The following is a 13,755-nucleotide window of genomic DNA, read 5'->3' on the forward strand; positions in this document are numbered from 1 at the left end:
TTCCTTCCTTCCTTCCTTCCTTCCTTCCTTCCTTCCTTCTTTTTTTTTTTCTGTTTGTTTGGGTTTTTTTTGAGACATAGTTTAGCTCTGGTTGTCCTGGAACTCACTCTGTAGTGAACTCACAGAGATCCACCTGCCTCTGCCTTCCAGGGGATTAAAAGCATGAACCACCACCACCTGGGTGGAATCTGTTTCTTATCCCCCTCCTGCTCCAAGTTTTTGGGTCCTACAATAGACCTTTTCCAGTTTCATGGGAGGTGGGTCTCTGTTAACTTAGATCCAGCTCACCATGGACTCCTATGTCTCTTTCACAATTATTTGGCTTTTCCCAATATTTTGTCTTGCACATAAGCAGTAGAGAATACCAGCATGTGTGTTTTTTTAAATTTATTATTAATCGTTTATTACAATTTATTTAATTTGTATCTTGGCTGTGGTCCCCTTATCTCCTCCCAGTCAGCCCCTCCCTCCATCTTCCCCTATACCTCTCCCCTAGTCCACTGATGGGGAGATCCTCCTCTCCTTCCGTGTGACCCTAGCCTATCAGGTCTCATCAGGACTGGCTGTAATGCCTTCCTCTGTGGGCTGGCAAGGCTGCACACCCAGAGGGAGGTGATGAGAGAGCCGGCCACTGAGTTCATGTTAGAGAAAGTCCCTGCCCCCTTTACTAGGGACCCCACTTGGAGACTGAGTCTGTGGGCTACATCTGAGCCGGGGTTTCAGCATGTGTTTTTAAGTTAATGTTTCTTTGATGGCGAATGGATTGTTTGTTTCATTACAGAATGAAAGTTGCCTGTCACGTCCGTGCTTTTGAAGCTGGCGAGGCTACTTTCATCCATGGCTTTGGTGATGAGAGATTGTGAGAGGGACATTTCTGGTTGTCATGGAGGAGGCAGACAAATGCTGCAGGCATCTCATGGAGAGGGCCAGTATGCTATGAAACACCCCTGATGCCCAGGGCATTAAAATGACCATTTAGAACTGGAGATGCCTAATACATTGGCAGGCTCTGAGTGTGGTTCCCAAATTGAGTGTATTCACACACACCTGTAATCCCAGCATTTGGGAAGTGGATGCAAATGGATTAGGAGATCATCTTTGATACTTAAGCAAGCGTGAGTCCAGCATAGGCTACAGGGGATGGGAGACTGTTCTGAACAGTGCTGGAGGGGGAAAGATTGCGCCCTGCAGAACTGCCTTGTCCTGAGCCCTGCCCCTGGGAGGTTGCAGACACTGTTCTCCTGTCTAGCAGGCTCCTAATTAGCCTTCCAACAGCATGAGCCTCTGGCAGGACAGCCAAGACACAGTCACTTACTGTGCCCTCACGCTCTGGCCAGAGCAGTTTCTAATGCTTTCTATCCCCCTGCTCCTTCCTGCCCCACTGCAGAATCCAGCCTGACAAAACAGCTTTCAGTCCTCACCGGCCACCTGCCCACACTGCAGGCCCAGGCCTCCTGCCCCTGCAGCCCTGCTGTGCTGGGAGATGGAGGCGCCTGCAAATGAGGCACTGTGGAGGGGTGTGACAATGCCACTTGATGGACACCACCTTTTTAGTGGCCGTAGCCATGTGGGCTACTGTTTGCAGGAAAGAACACTGGCTCCATGGCCTTTGCCCTCTCCGTTTCCTTCCCACCCTCTGTGAAGTAGTCATAAACAATTTGTATTCTGTCTGTGATGTTAAATGCTCCTCTTTGTCCTCAGCTGGGGATGTCTGCAGCTTGTCATAGCCTGGAGAAGCCTTCTAATATCAGTCAAACAAAGCAGGGTGTGCAGCTTGGCTGTTCTGGGTAGCTGCTGTGTAGGCCTATTAGCAAGCCCTGCTGAGGTGCGATGAAAGGGTCTTCCTCTTAGGGATGCTGCAAGTGTGTCCTGGTCTAGTGTGGTGTGTGTGTGTGCATGAGAGAGATAGAAGAGAGAGTATGAATGTGGGTATGTGAATGTGTATTTGTGTGAATGTGCCCTGGTATACTGTGTGTATGTGTGGGTATACATATTTGTAAAACTGTGGAGGCTAGAGATCAATCCTTCTTTATACTAATTAATTAACTAGTTAATTAATTAATTGGAGATAGGGTCTCCAATTAATTAACACCAGATAGGGTCTGGTGTTCATTGTTTGCCTCAACTGGCTAGTCACTGACCTTCAGAACCTTGTCTCTGCCTCCCCAACCCTGGGATTACAGGCGTGCATCACTTTTGACATTGATTCTGGGGATCAAACTCAGGTCCTCATGCTTGTATAGCACCCACTTTTTGAAGGAGCCGGTTCCAGTTTGTAGTTCACTTCCGTTGACTCTGCACAGTGATGGCTTTCATCTGGACTTGGCCTTGGGTACAATTTGCTCATACCCAGTACTCTTTCTTCTCTCATCTCCTGCTTCCCTAGTCTCCATGCCACATTCCTCATAAGACTCAGCTGTTTCTTTCATGTTCTCTTTCCCGCCTTGTACTATTTTCTGCATAACCCCAGTATGAGCTTGTAAGAGCTAAGTCTTCTCTTTAGTCGCCTTGGCATCTCTTCAACCTTTTCTCTAGGGTAGATCCTGGTTCCGGGTTGCTTCAGGTCCCCCCAAATGTGCTGAAGTTCTTGATCACCACTGAGCATGAATGGGGGGGGGGTGTTTTTGGACATTGAGTCAAAGCAGATATAACTGAGGCAGCATCGGATCGTCAGGATGAGCCCTTGTCTGGTAACACTGGCTGTGTTAAAAGGAGAGAAGGGGCGCGGCACTTTACAGATGGCTTACAGGGTCGAAAGACCGAGGAGCAGGGCCGTGTGTCTCCAGAGGCAGAGACTTGGAGTAACTACTGTCATCCCTCATCTTGCCTCTGGCTCTGAAGATGGGGGAAGAGGCCTGGGTGAGTCAAGGAACAAGGCAGCCTTGAGAAGGTGGTGAGGGCAGGAAATGGGTCTTCAGAGGGAACACATACTAGAGCCACCAGAGCCACCAGAAGCAAGAAAGAGGCACAGAAGAGCTTTCCCTTGTGGGTGTTAGGCTGCAGAGAGAGAGCTTGGCCCCGCCAGTACCTTGAGCTCAGACTTTACCGCCCACGCTGTGAGGAGTGCATTTTGGTTGTTGGAAGCCAGCAGCCTTGGTGCCCTTTGTTACACAGCTGGAGGAAGCTAATATTTAGTGAGCACTTGTGGGGTTCGTAAGTCTTCATGTGTAAAACAGTAACTCTTCCATAGTCCAGAGACGTTTGTGTTCTTGATTTTTTTTTTTCCCCTGTTGTTCATCATCATTGGCTCACTTTGTACCGTTTGAATATATTCTGTATTTGCCTGTTAGGGGAGAAGGCTCCATGTGCCACATAGAAAGAACTGAGATTTGAGCCATAAGATGCTTTACAGACTTTGCTCCATTCCCTCATTTCAAGACAGGGAGCCAAATCAAAGTGGCTTTACAAATAAAGATACTTATGCCGAAGTTCAGAAGGAGGGCGGGCTCAGCCTCTACCTGGCTAGAGAAGTTGCTAAAGACTTGGGTATTTTTCCTGACTTCTGTAGGCAGGATGAGTCTCACTCCAAGACAAGCATACCCAGAGCTACGCTGTATACTGCAGTGGCTAGAAAGTCTGTGTCCTTGTTCGTGTCTTACAGGTTTCTTTGGTAGGTCTCCTGACAGCCTTTGCAGTCAGTGCCCTTTATCTCTGTGTTTCTTTCTCATCCTTGAGCTGGCCATTACTGAGAAGAAAGGACTTACATCATTTAAGCGCTGAGTCCACTGTGGGGACTCAAACATGCACCTTCCATGTGCTCCATATTAACAACTCCTACCCATCTTTGATAGGTATAATAATCCATTCTAACGATGTCCGTGCCCAAATCCCCAGGACCTGTGAATATGTTCCAAGCCGTGTTGGAAAAATGGCTGTCTGCAGGTGTGATTCCATTAAGGGTTTTGTGACAGGGAGGTTGTCCTGTTGTAAGTTGGCCCAACATAATGACAAGGCTTCCTGTAAGAAAGAAGGAGGCGAAATAGAGTCAGAGGGAAAAGACTCAAGGCCAGAAGCAGAGGTTCACAGATGCCCTTGTCTCACCTCTGCCTCTAAAGGTGGGGGAAGAGGCCTGGTGACTCCAAGAACACAGACAGGCAGCCTTGAGAAGGTGGTGAGGGCAGGAAGTGGGTCTTCAGAGGGAACATAACTCTGCTGGCATCTGAGGCTAGCCCAGTGAGACCCCTGTGGACTTCTAACCCCCAGAACCATAGGAGGATATAAATCTTTGTTGGAAGAAACTTAACTTGTTACATTGTGGCAAACTAGTATCTTCAGTTTGACCCCAGAGTATTTAGGCCTTAAAAAAAAAAAAAAAAGATTTCTTTATTTTATGTATATGAGTGCTCTATTTGCATGTACACCTGCATGCCAGAAGAGAGCATCAGATCACACTATAGATGGTTGTGAGCAACGATGTGGTTGCAGGAATTGAACTTAGGACCTCTGGAAGAGCAGACAGTGCTCTTAACCACCCAGTTCATATAGACCCTTTGTAAAGATTAACCATCTCATGTTTAATTTCAAAATTTTTGTAATAAAAGTATATTCATTAAGCCAGTGAAGTGCTTGCCATGCAAGCGTGGACCCGAGTTCAGCCCCCAGAACCCATGTCAAAATGGATATGGTGGCACATGCCTGCAATCCCAACTCTGAGGACAGGAAGGTGGGAGGTTCCCTGGCGGCTCGCTGACCAGCCAGTTTAGCCAAATGGGTGAGCTCCTGGTTCAGTGAGAGACCTCCTCTCAGAAAATAAATTAATTAATAATAAATAAATTAATTAATTAAAAAAACAACACTGCAGAGAAATTGAGGAAGCTAGCTGATGCCAGTCTCTTGTGTATACAGACGTGTCCCTAGGAATAAAGGGAAAAAGAGCCTTTAATTATAAATAATCCCTCATTCAAGGAGTAAGGTCTTGTCCACCCTTGCAGGTGGCCAGGTGCCTAAACCACCCTTTTGTGATTCCATAAATAACTCCCATTGTCAGTTGGGCCACTTCCAGTTGTCTTCTCTGTCTCTGTAGCTCCAGCCAGTTTCCTCCAATTCAAACTCAAACCTGCTGAGGTTTTTTTTTTTTTTTATCCTAGCAAAGGTCAGGAAACCATCAGCTGTTGCTAAACACCTAAACAGATAGATCTATTTTTAGGGTGACGCATAAAGCCGGGATCAGCAACACTGGCTTCTGGGGTTCACCAGGAGTGTCATCTGCCTCCTGCCCCTGTGCCAGGTAGAGAGAGAGAGTGCTGGTAGGAAGTGTTCTTTATGTTGCTTCACTTCCTGTCCTCTCTTGGGTTCCTGTGCCGAGGCACGGTGGTGGGCGCAGGCATCAAGTCCAGAAACTGCTCGGCACCCGCCTCTACATAGCTCGGCCGCTTCCGGAAGCTGTGGGGATGACATAAATCTATGAAAAATAACGGGAAGGCACTGAAATAATAAGACAGAAAAAATGGAGTGGAGCGTAGGTTAGCCCTGGGTAGGGTAGCCCATCACCCAGTTCTCAGTACTGGCTCTGCCAGGACAGGTGCCAACCATGGTCCCAGACTCAAGAGCCAAACTTTGAGAGCTGGTTGAACAAAGCCTTACCACCAATGCCGGTGGGATCTGAGGACATTGGGCTTCCTCTGCCTCTGCTTCTCCCATCATTTTTGTCTGTATAAAGTGCACGTAGCTGACTATGGCTGAATGCACAAGCCTTGAAGATTGTTATTTACTAGTCTTGTAACCTTGGAAAGACTGCTTGAAGTACTTCTGTCTGTGAAACAGGCCAACATTATCAACACACCTGAGACTGTTGTGAGACTTGAGTGATTTAATATGTGAAAACTACTTAGGCTAGTACTTAGAAATTCTAAGCAGCACCCAAGTGACACATAATTCTGTTTTTTAAATAACTGTGCCCTATGGTTCATTTAACTAGATAATTATAATCGGATTTTTTGATGTTGTAAACATTTCAATCATTGTCCTCAGAGGCAAGGAATCGCCATTTTTCTTAATTATTTCCTCAGGTTAAGTTCTCAGTATTAGAGCTGCTGGGTCAAAGAGGCTGTGTTATTTTTAGGGTGTTCCTTGATAGCTGCTACTGGTTCTCCTCCAGGGAAGTCTTAGTCTTCCTTGCAGCAGCAAGTGGGCCAGTATCCTTGTGTGACTGTGCTAGTAAGTACCTTCAATAAAATGAAGGCGGGGGGGGGGAGAGAGAGAGAGAGAGAGAGAGAGAGAGAGAGAGAGAGAGAGAGATCTTTTCCTGGGCATGAAGAGTTCCTTATTCCTCACCTTTGTTCACAAGCAACAACAACAAAAATCCCAAAAACCTGATGGGAGGACGGGTGGAGCATGTGAGAATTGCGCCCTCTAATGGTGAGGCCTGGGAAAGCAAAACACTGAAGACTGGCAGGGGTTTTTTGGGAAGTGTTGTGAGAGGGGTGATGAAGATGTATCACATATATCCGCTGCTGGCCTTGAACTTGCTGTGTGGTTGAAAGCGACTCTGAATTTTTGATCCCCAGCCTCCATCTCTGGAGTGCTAGGATTATTGGTGTGCGTCACCGTGGCAGTTCCATGGTGCCCAAAGGTTTTATCACGCGCTAGGCAAGCACTTGTCCAACTGACCCACATGCTCAGCCCCCAAAGGCACCATGTAGATGCCGAGCCAGCCTTGTGGTTACATTATAGAAATACTAAAATTTTTAAGATAGGGTCTCACTGTGTGGCTCCGCAGGGTCAAAGCTTGCTGTGTAGACCAGGCTGTCCTGCAGCTCACAGGATCTGCAAGTGGGAATGCTACCCATTTGTTTACTTGTTCATTTGTTCGTTTATTCATTTAGGTAGGGCTAGCTCCAGCTGGCTTTGAACTCAGAGCGGACCACTTTCCCCTTCCTCCTGAGTGCTGGGAGGAAATGGCTTGTGCCACCATGCCCAGCTGAACCATTGTTATTTGGTAACCACTCTTTTATTGTATTTGCTTGTAGAGAGCTCGAAGCTTGCAGAATAAGATGGAAAGCAAGGGGGGACTGAGTGAGCAGACACACATTTCTATAGAGAGCACAAAACAACATGTGACACATATAATGTCTTGTGTTTTCGTAAGAGGGATTCTCCCCCCGCCCCCGGTGACTTGGTTAAACCTGCCATAAATTCCTGGGGCTTTCTCTCAGAGGTTTTGTTGGCTAGAAAATGGTGTTTTAGTTGACACTTTCCCCAGCTTCACAAGCTGCATGTCTGTGTTTCCCTGCCATTTTTGGCTGTGCCTTCCAGGGTCCTTATACAGTGCTGATCTGAGGTTGCAGTTGTTCTCCACACATCCCAGTAGATACTCGAGAATTTCTCCAGAAGTGGGGAGGAACAGAAGAACTTCAAAACTACCCTTCCTTAGGAAGGGTGCACCTGAAGGGAAGGAACGAATCTTGGGAAAATCAAACCATGCTTTAGCTTCCTCCCACGTTTGCTGAACTCCAAGATCTCGGTCACCAGTGTCCAATTAAGAAATATTCCATGACTTCATTTGGCTGCAGTTTTAATGCACAATTACACATACCCAGAAAAAAAAAAAAAGTGTGTGTGTGTGTGAACAATCTCAGGAGTCCTTTCTTTCTTTCTTTCCCTCTACCATACATTGAATTCAGGTCACTTGATTTCTGACTCATAACCAGTAGTACAAAATGAGCAGGGAAACTTAGGATAGAAAACATTACATAAGATTACAGTAAGAGTAACCTTAGTTTTGGTGCTGTGCAAACATGCCGCATCACATAGATTTCCATATGTGTGTTTGTATATGTGCCCACGAGCAGTGAGAAGTTCTGAAAGGAGTGGTTTAGGTTCTACGACCGTGTGATGAGACCTGGCTTGCATTTGGTCCTGGATTCCTGCTGGTCCCCTGCCCCTCAAACGGACCTTCTTTGCTCTTCCAGGTGGAACCCGGGAGATTGGCTCAGCACTCACCCGAATGTGCATGCGGCACAGAAGCATCGAGGCCAAGCTGAGGCAGTTCTCCAGGTGAGGAGCTCCCTTTACCCCGACTCCTGAGGGTAGTTAGCTGCTGTATGCTAGGGATGGCCTAGCGCTGTGGTTACAGTGGAGAACCAGCGCCTGCCCTCACGAGCCTGCACTTGCCTTCAGATCACCCATGGGGCCTCCCCACGGTTCTCCCTACCGCCCACCGGTTGTGGAGATGGTGTGCCCTGCTGAGGCCCCCTCCCCTCAGGAGCCTCTTGGAAGGAGTGAGATATGCCTGCCCCTCTGTCCTGTCCCCCAGGCCCACCAAGAGGGAGTGGTCCCTCAGAGCCCTCTTTACTTCCAGTAATCAGGCACCTGGAGGAGGGTGAAATAGCAATGGCCGGCCCAGGGACTTGAAGTCACCGGTCACACACAGATGCGTGTGTGTCACCGGCACATCGGCATAACTGTCCTGCTGTCCTCTCGGAGGGGCTGCACAGAGTACACACGTACCCAGAGGTCTCTTGCCCTCCATCGATTAGAAACTGTCAAGGGCAGCTCGAGACTGTTCCCGCTCTCTCCCGTCTTTATCCAGGTCCAGTCAGTTCTGTTTCTGTGTCTTCATGACCTTGGGGACCCGAGTGCCTGTCAGCACCCTGGGCCCGGTAAAAAGGTATTAATGCTTTCCCCACCCCCTGAATTTTAGAAGGCACAAAGTTAAGCTCTGGTGGCTCTGCCTCTTGGTGCTTTGCATTGTGTGGCCAGAAGGATGACCCCAGGTTTCTGCAGCCTCGCTTTTAATGTGGGCTGGAAGATAAACAGAGTAAATGAGGAAAGAGGTCACTTCAGCCAGGTACATGTACACCATGTTTGGTGGTTGTTTCTGTATTTTCTTTTAATTGGCATTTTTGAGACAGGGTCTCACTAGATATCTCTGGCTAGCCTAGAACTTCCTGGGTGGACCAGGTTGGCATGGAACTCACAGAGCTCCACCTGCCTCTGCTTCTCAGTTGCTGGGATTAACGGTGTAAAGGCGTGAGTCGTCACCCAGCTAACATTTATAGCTCCTTAATCATCATCTAAAGTACTCAGCGGGGTCATGCTGAAGCTGGGACTTCAGGCAATGGGGTTCATTATGCTGCCGTTACTTGCTTCAGGGACATGATTTAAGTATGTCTTGAACACTAAGTGTAAATCCTTTGGGGCGTCTTGCCGTGTAGGTCAAGCTGGCCTCAAACTTCAGATCCTTCTGTTTCATCCCTGAAGTGCTGGAATTGACAACAGACGAGTGCTGCCACTCCCACAGCCCAGTGTGCATTAAACAGCAAGCACCTGTTTAATCTCTCCTTTTCTTTATCTTCCGGCAAAAGTGCTTTGATTGATTGCCTGATAAACCCACTGCAAGAGCAGATGGAAGAGTGGAAGAAAGTGGCCAACCAGCTGGACAAAGACCATGCGAAAGGTACAGCAAGAGGCCTGGAGTGTTGCTGTGGCAGGTGCTATAGGCCTGGCACCGCTGGGTTTCTCCTGTCACCAAAACAGCTCAGAGCCCTCTCTGGCCCTCCTGTCCTGTAGGCATTTCAGTTTCAGGGGGGAGGGCTCCAAGTGTTCCCACTGCGAGACTGAGTGCTGTTTGGCATGGAAAACCTGGTCTGGCTGCTCTGGTTTCTCGTCACTGGATTTAACTTGAATTGTAGTAGTGGGTTCAGCGCCAAACGTGTCCTTAAGGCACTTCAGAACATTTTGAAGGCCTGGATGCTCAGGACATGAACAAACCTAGGGTCTCCTGCCTTCACTGGCCATTTTCGTTATGAATTGCGCTGGCTAATTGTAGACTTCTTTGGTCGGTCATCGGGGTTCTTGATGGTATGAGAGGGAGGTAGGCGCTATCTGTGGAGGCAAGAACGCTGATAACTCTCAAAGTGATGGTGTGTTATAGTCCCGTCACACGGGCCAGTGGCGTAGTAAGGCCTTGTCCCTTTGTTTAGACCAGTGGTTCATTGGTGGATTAGTTTGGAGATGCAGTCTTTCTACATTGCCTAGGCAGCTCTTAAACTCCCTAGCTCAAATGGTTCTCCTGCCTCAGCTTTCCAGGTGCCACCGCAGATGGCTAATTCTGAGGTTCTTTACTTGCTGGGTGCTGTGGGATGTGTAGAAAGATGGGTGTGGTGTCTACTCACACAGCAATCAAGGAGCCCTATGACAAGACACGGCACGGTGAAGGTTACAGCAAAGACAGCCTGTGTGCAGGGAGGGTGGACACGCCATGCAAGGTGGCCCCTAAGGCGGCTGCTGTCTGGTCCCAGGGATGGTTGATTTTGCTTGCTTTAGGCTTCACAATGAAGATTATTCCACATGGCCCGGAGCTGTCTATAATCACTGGGGACTTGAATCCACGAAGATCATTCATCCCTCGAGGCGTTTAGGCACCCAGAGTGATTGAGTCCCCCGTGTCCCGTGTCAGTGCACTCACTGACGCCACAGAATACATAGATCCATCTCAGTGTCTTTAGGTACATGTCCTCCACAGCTAATGACAGGCATTAGTAGGCACGTGCTTCTTTTTGCCAGGAGCCATGTTATGAAGACCATTGGCGAACTTCAGTGGGGCGTTTCCACAAAAGAATGCTGTAGAATCACACGAAGGCTGCATGCACTGAGGAGTTCAAGTTGTGAGCCACCGTGCGGGTGCTGGGAATTCAGCCTGGGTCCCCTGGAAAGAGCAGCTGATCTTTTATTTGCTGAACCATGTTTCTAGTCTGTGGTCCAGCGCCTGTATTTGAAACAATACTTAAGTGTTCAGCTTTTCAGTCAAGGACATGGGCAAATTTTTAGGACTTATTTTCCCACTGCTTGTTAATCAGGTCCTCGGCTGTCTATCTCTTGAGGTTCACACGTGTCCAGCCACAGCTTCACTTGGCGAAAGAAAATAGAAAAATGTGCATGTTACCTTTAGATGGAGAGAGGATTCATGGTTTACATCTGCCTCGTTCACTAAGTGCACAGCAGTGCTAACCATGAAAGAGACATGAATAGTGAGGTGTGAAGCTTGTCTGCAAGTGATTTTTCTGAGCCCCATCATGGGGAGAAATAGCGAAGAGTTTTCCTTGACCTGTGCTGTACAGTAAGGCGAAGTCCCTTGATTGACCCCCAGCATTCTGCTTCCTGCCCATCCAAAGTACACGCAGAGAAACACTGCTCAGTTCCTTTTTTCTTAACACTCCCAATGAAATGGAGACAGTTTATGTCCGAGGACAAATTTAGGCCCTTTATCAGTGTCTGCCTATGTTCCAGATGGCCTCTGTCTGGACAGGCCTCAGGGGCTCGGAATGCCAGCCCCTCTAGGTGTGGTGAGACAGTATGTCCTTCACTTCACCATCAGTGGCCATGGATGCCACTCGCACCCTGCATCTCAGGGTGTGGAAGAGAACAGGGCACCATCAGTGTCCTTGGCAACATGGACATTTCAGGGAGGTGCAGACTGGGGCATGGGGAATCCAGTTCCATCGTGGTGTAGGTGAGCACAAGCAGGTTGAGGAATTAGAAAACAGGGTGTACCCTGTCTCATTGCCGTCAGTGTAGGGCAGTGGGGAGGTGAGCTAAACAGTGAGAAAGCCATTCAGAGAGGCAATGCAGATGTGAGAGACTCAGAACTGTACAGGAAGCCACCCAAAGTAGATCACCCCACCTCAACCTCCATCTGGGCCACCTGCATGGGCTTCCTGCTCCACCAAGAAGATTTGCAGGAAGTGTGTGTGTGTGCGCGCGCGCGCGCGTGTGTGTGTGTGTGTGTGTGTGTGTGTGTGAGCGCGCTCGTGCGTGCGTGTGCATGAATGTCCATGGGTGCACCTATGAAGACCAGAGTTCAATGTCAGGTGTCTTCCTCAACAGCTTTCCATTTATTTTTGGAGAAAGGAGATCAGAGTTCAATGTCAGGTGTCTTCCTCAACAGCTTTCCATTTATTTTTGGAGAAAGGTTCTTTTCACTGTAGTGGAGTTTGCCGTTTCGGCTAGGCTGGTGGTCAGTGAGCTCCAGGGATCCACCTGTTTCCTCCCAGCCTCCCTGGGTTACAGGTGCTTGTGGTCACACCTGGCTTTTTACTTTTTGTGGGTGCCAAGGACTAAAACTCAGGTCTTCATGCTTACACAGCAAGCACCTTATCCACTGAGACATCTCCCCAGCCATGCATGTGTGCTCAGACATGCAAGTGGGCTCAGACAGAACTGGGCTTTAGGAAAACTGTTCTGACCCTGGCTTGTTTATGCCTTCAGCAAATGCATCTCAGGATCTCAAGAACATTGAGAAAGTAGGTAACATCCCTGAATTCTAACAGACATAGTGTGTGTATATGTGTGTTTAATTAAAACAATTCCCAATGGCATCTTTTCCTGGTGTAGGCAGGATAGGGAAAGGCTGAGGTGTTTTTTTTCTTGTTTGTCATGTAAACAGCTCCTTTGTCATAAAATGTCACTGTGACTTTTATCATTGTGTATTTGGAGATAGCTGTTTACTGTGTGTCTGAGATTATGCTTTCTAGGATAAAGACTGAACAGAGTCATAAAATGATTCAATATTCTGTTTTCTCTTAGAATATAAGAAAGCTCGCCAAGAGATAAAAAAGAAGTCCTCTGACACGTTGAAACTGCAGAAGAAGGCAAAAAAAGGTAACTGAAAAGTCTGCGATGGTATTGTGACTTTGAGAGCCATCGGAAGTGTGCTACTGTGTGAGCCTGAGCCAGAAGGTGTGTGATTCATAGGCCTCATTAGATAGCGTGTGCCTGGAGAAGGGTGGGGAGGGGGGCCCAAGCCCCACCCACCTGGAATAAAGTTCTCTTTTTTTAGTACTTTATTTTTTTTATGTGTATTGGTGGTTTCCCTTCATGTATGTCTGTGCACCATGTGTGTGCATAGTCCCCATGGAGACCAGAAGAGGGCATTAGATCCCCTGGAACTGTAGACAGCTGTGAGCTTCCATGTCAGTGCTGGGAATTGAACTCAGTTCCTTTGGAAGAGCAGCCAGTGCTCTTCATTAACTTGGAGCTATCTCTTTAGTCCCTGCACTATAGTTCTTAAAGTGCAAGACATGGATGAGTACTAAGCTCATGCCAGGTCGTCTCTGTCCTTTCCCCACCTCTGCCTTCAGAGTCAGGCAGTTTCTTGCCTACCATGCTTTATGATCATAGTAAAAGAAAAGTGCTTGGAAGCCCGGAGATAGTGCGGAGGAGCCTTTATGCAAATGCTCTGTAGTAATTATTACAGAAACGATGTTCACCTTTTCTCCCAGCTTTCACAGCCCATAACCTCTGTAATCTTTTATTAGGGCTTCTGAGTGCATGAGCAGCGGCTGCAGTGGCAGCCTAGAGACCGAGTCTTTGCTGTCTAGGGGATTTTTTTTTTTAACTCTTATTTATGAGTGTGGGGTGAAAGGACTCACCACCAAGGGAAGCCAGACCCTTGTCTCCAGTTCATCAGCCAATGAATTTGTCACATTCAGGAGCCATCTTTGCCTCTGCAGGTTGGCTGGGAAGAGGAAAGGTCTAGCTCTATCTACATTGCAAGCACTTGTAATGTTTCCCAGAGTCTAAAGTATGGGAACTGTTTCTTGAGTAGCAGAAAGCAGCAATTCTTGTTTCCCTATCACCACCCTTTTGTTATTGTTGTTGTATCTCAACTGATAAGAGTGGGGTCTTCTGGTAGATTAGGGGGTTTAAAGGTTGTTTCAAGGCAACCTCTATAGGGAGAGAACCCAGGCCCCAATTTCCTCTTTGCTCAACAGTGTTGAGAAGAAAATGAAACCTATGAAAAGAAAACATATTTCA

General features: G+C 47.8%; 1 protein-coding gene across 9 annotated transcripts in view; it reads left to right on the forward strand.

Moving 5' to 3' along the window:
* Positions 1-13,755, forward strand: part of Mtss1 (MTSS I-BAR domain containing 1) — a 141,998-nt gene that overhangs the window by 103,743 nt on the left and 24,500 nt on the right. For all 9 annotated transcript variants that reach the window (XM_055626725.1, XM_055626728.1, XM_055626731.1 and 6 more), the window contains exons 4-6: positions 7,911-7,995; positions 9,306-9,397; positions 12,526-12,600. In XM_055626725.1, the coding sequence (XP_055482700.1) occupies positions 7,911-7,995; positions 9,306-9,397; positions 12,526-12,600 (252 nt within the window). The remainder of the gene's footprint in view (positions 1-7,910; positions 7,996-9,305; positions 9,398-12,525; positions 12,601-13,755) is intronic.

The sequence above is a fragment of the Psammomys obesus genome, unplaced genomic scaffold (genome assembly GCF_907164565.1).
Source record: "Psammomys obesus unplaced genomic scaffold, mPsaObe1.curated_primary_1811, whole genome shotgun sequence".
Taxonomy (NCBI): domain Eukaryota; kingdom Metazoa; phylum Chordata; class Mammalia; order Rodentia; family Muridae; genus Psammomys; species Psammomys obesus.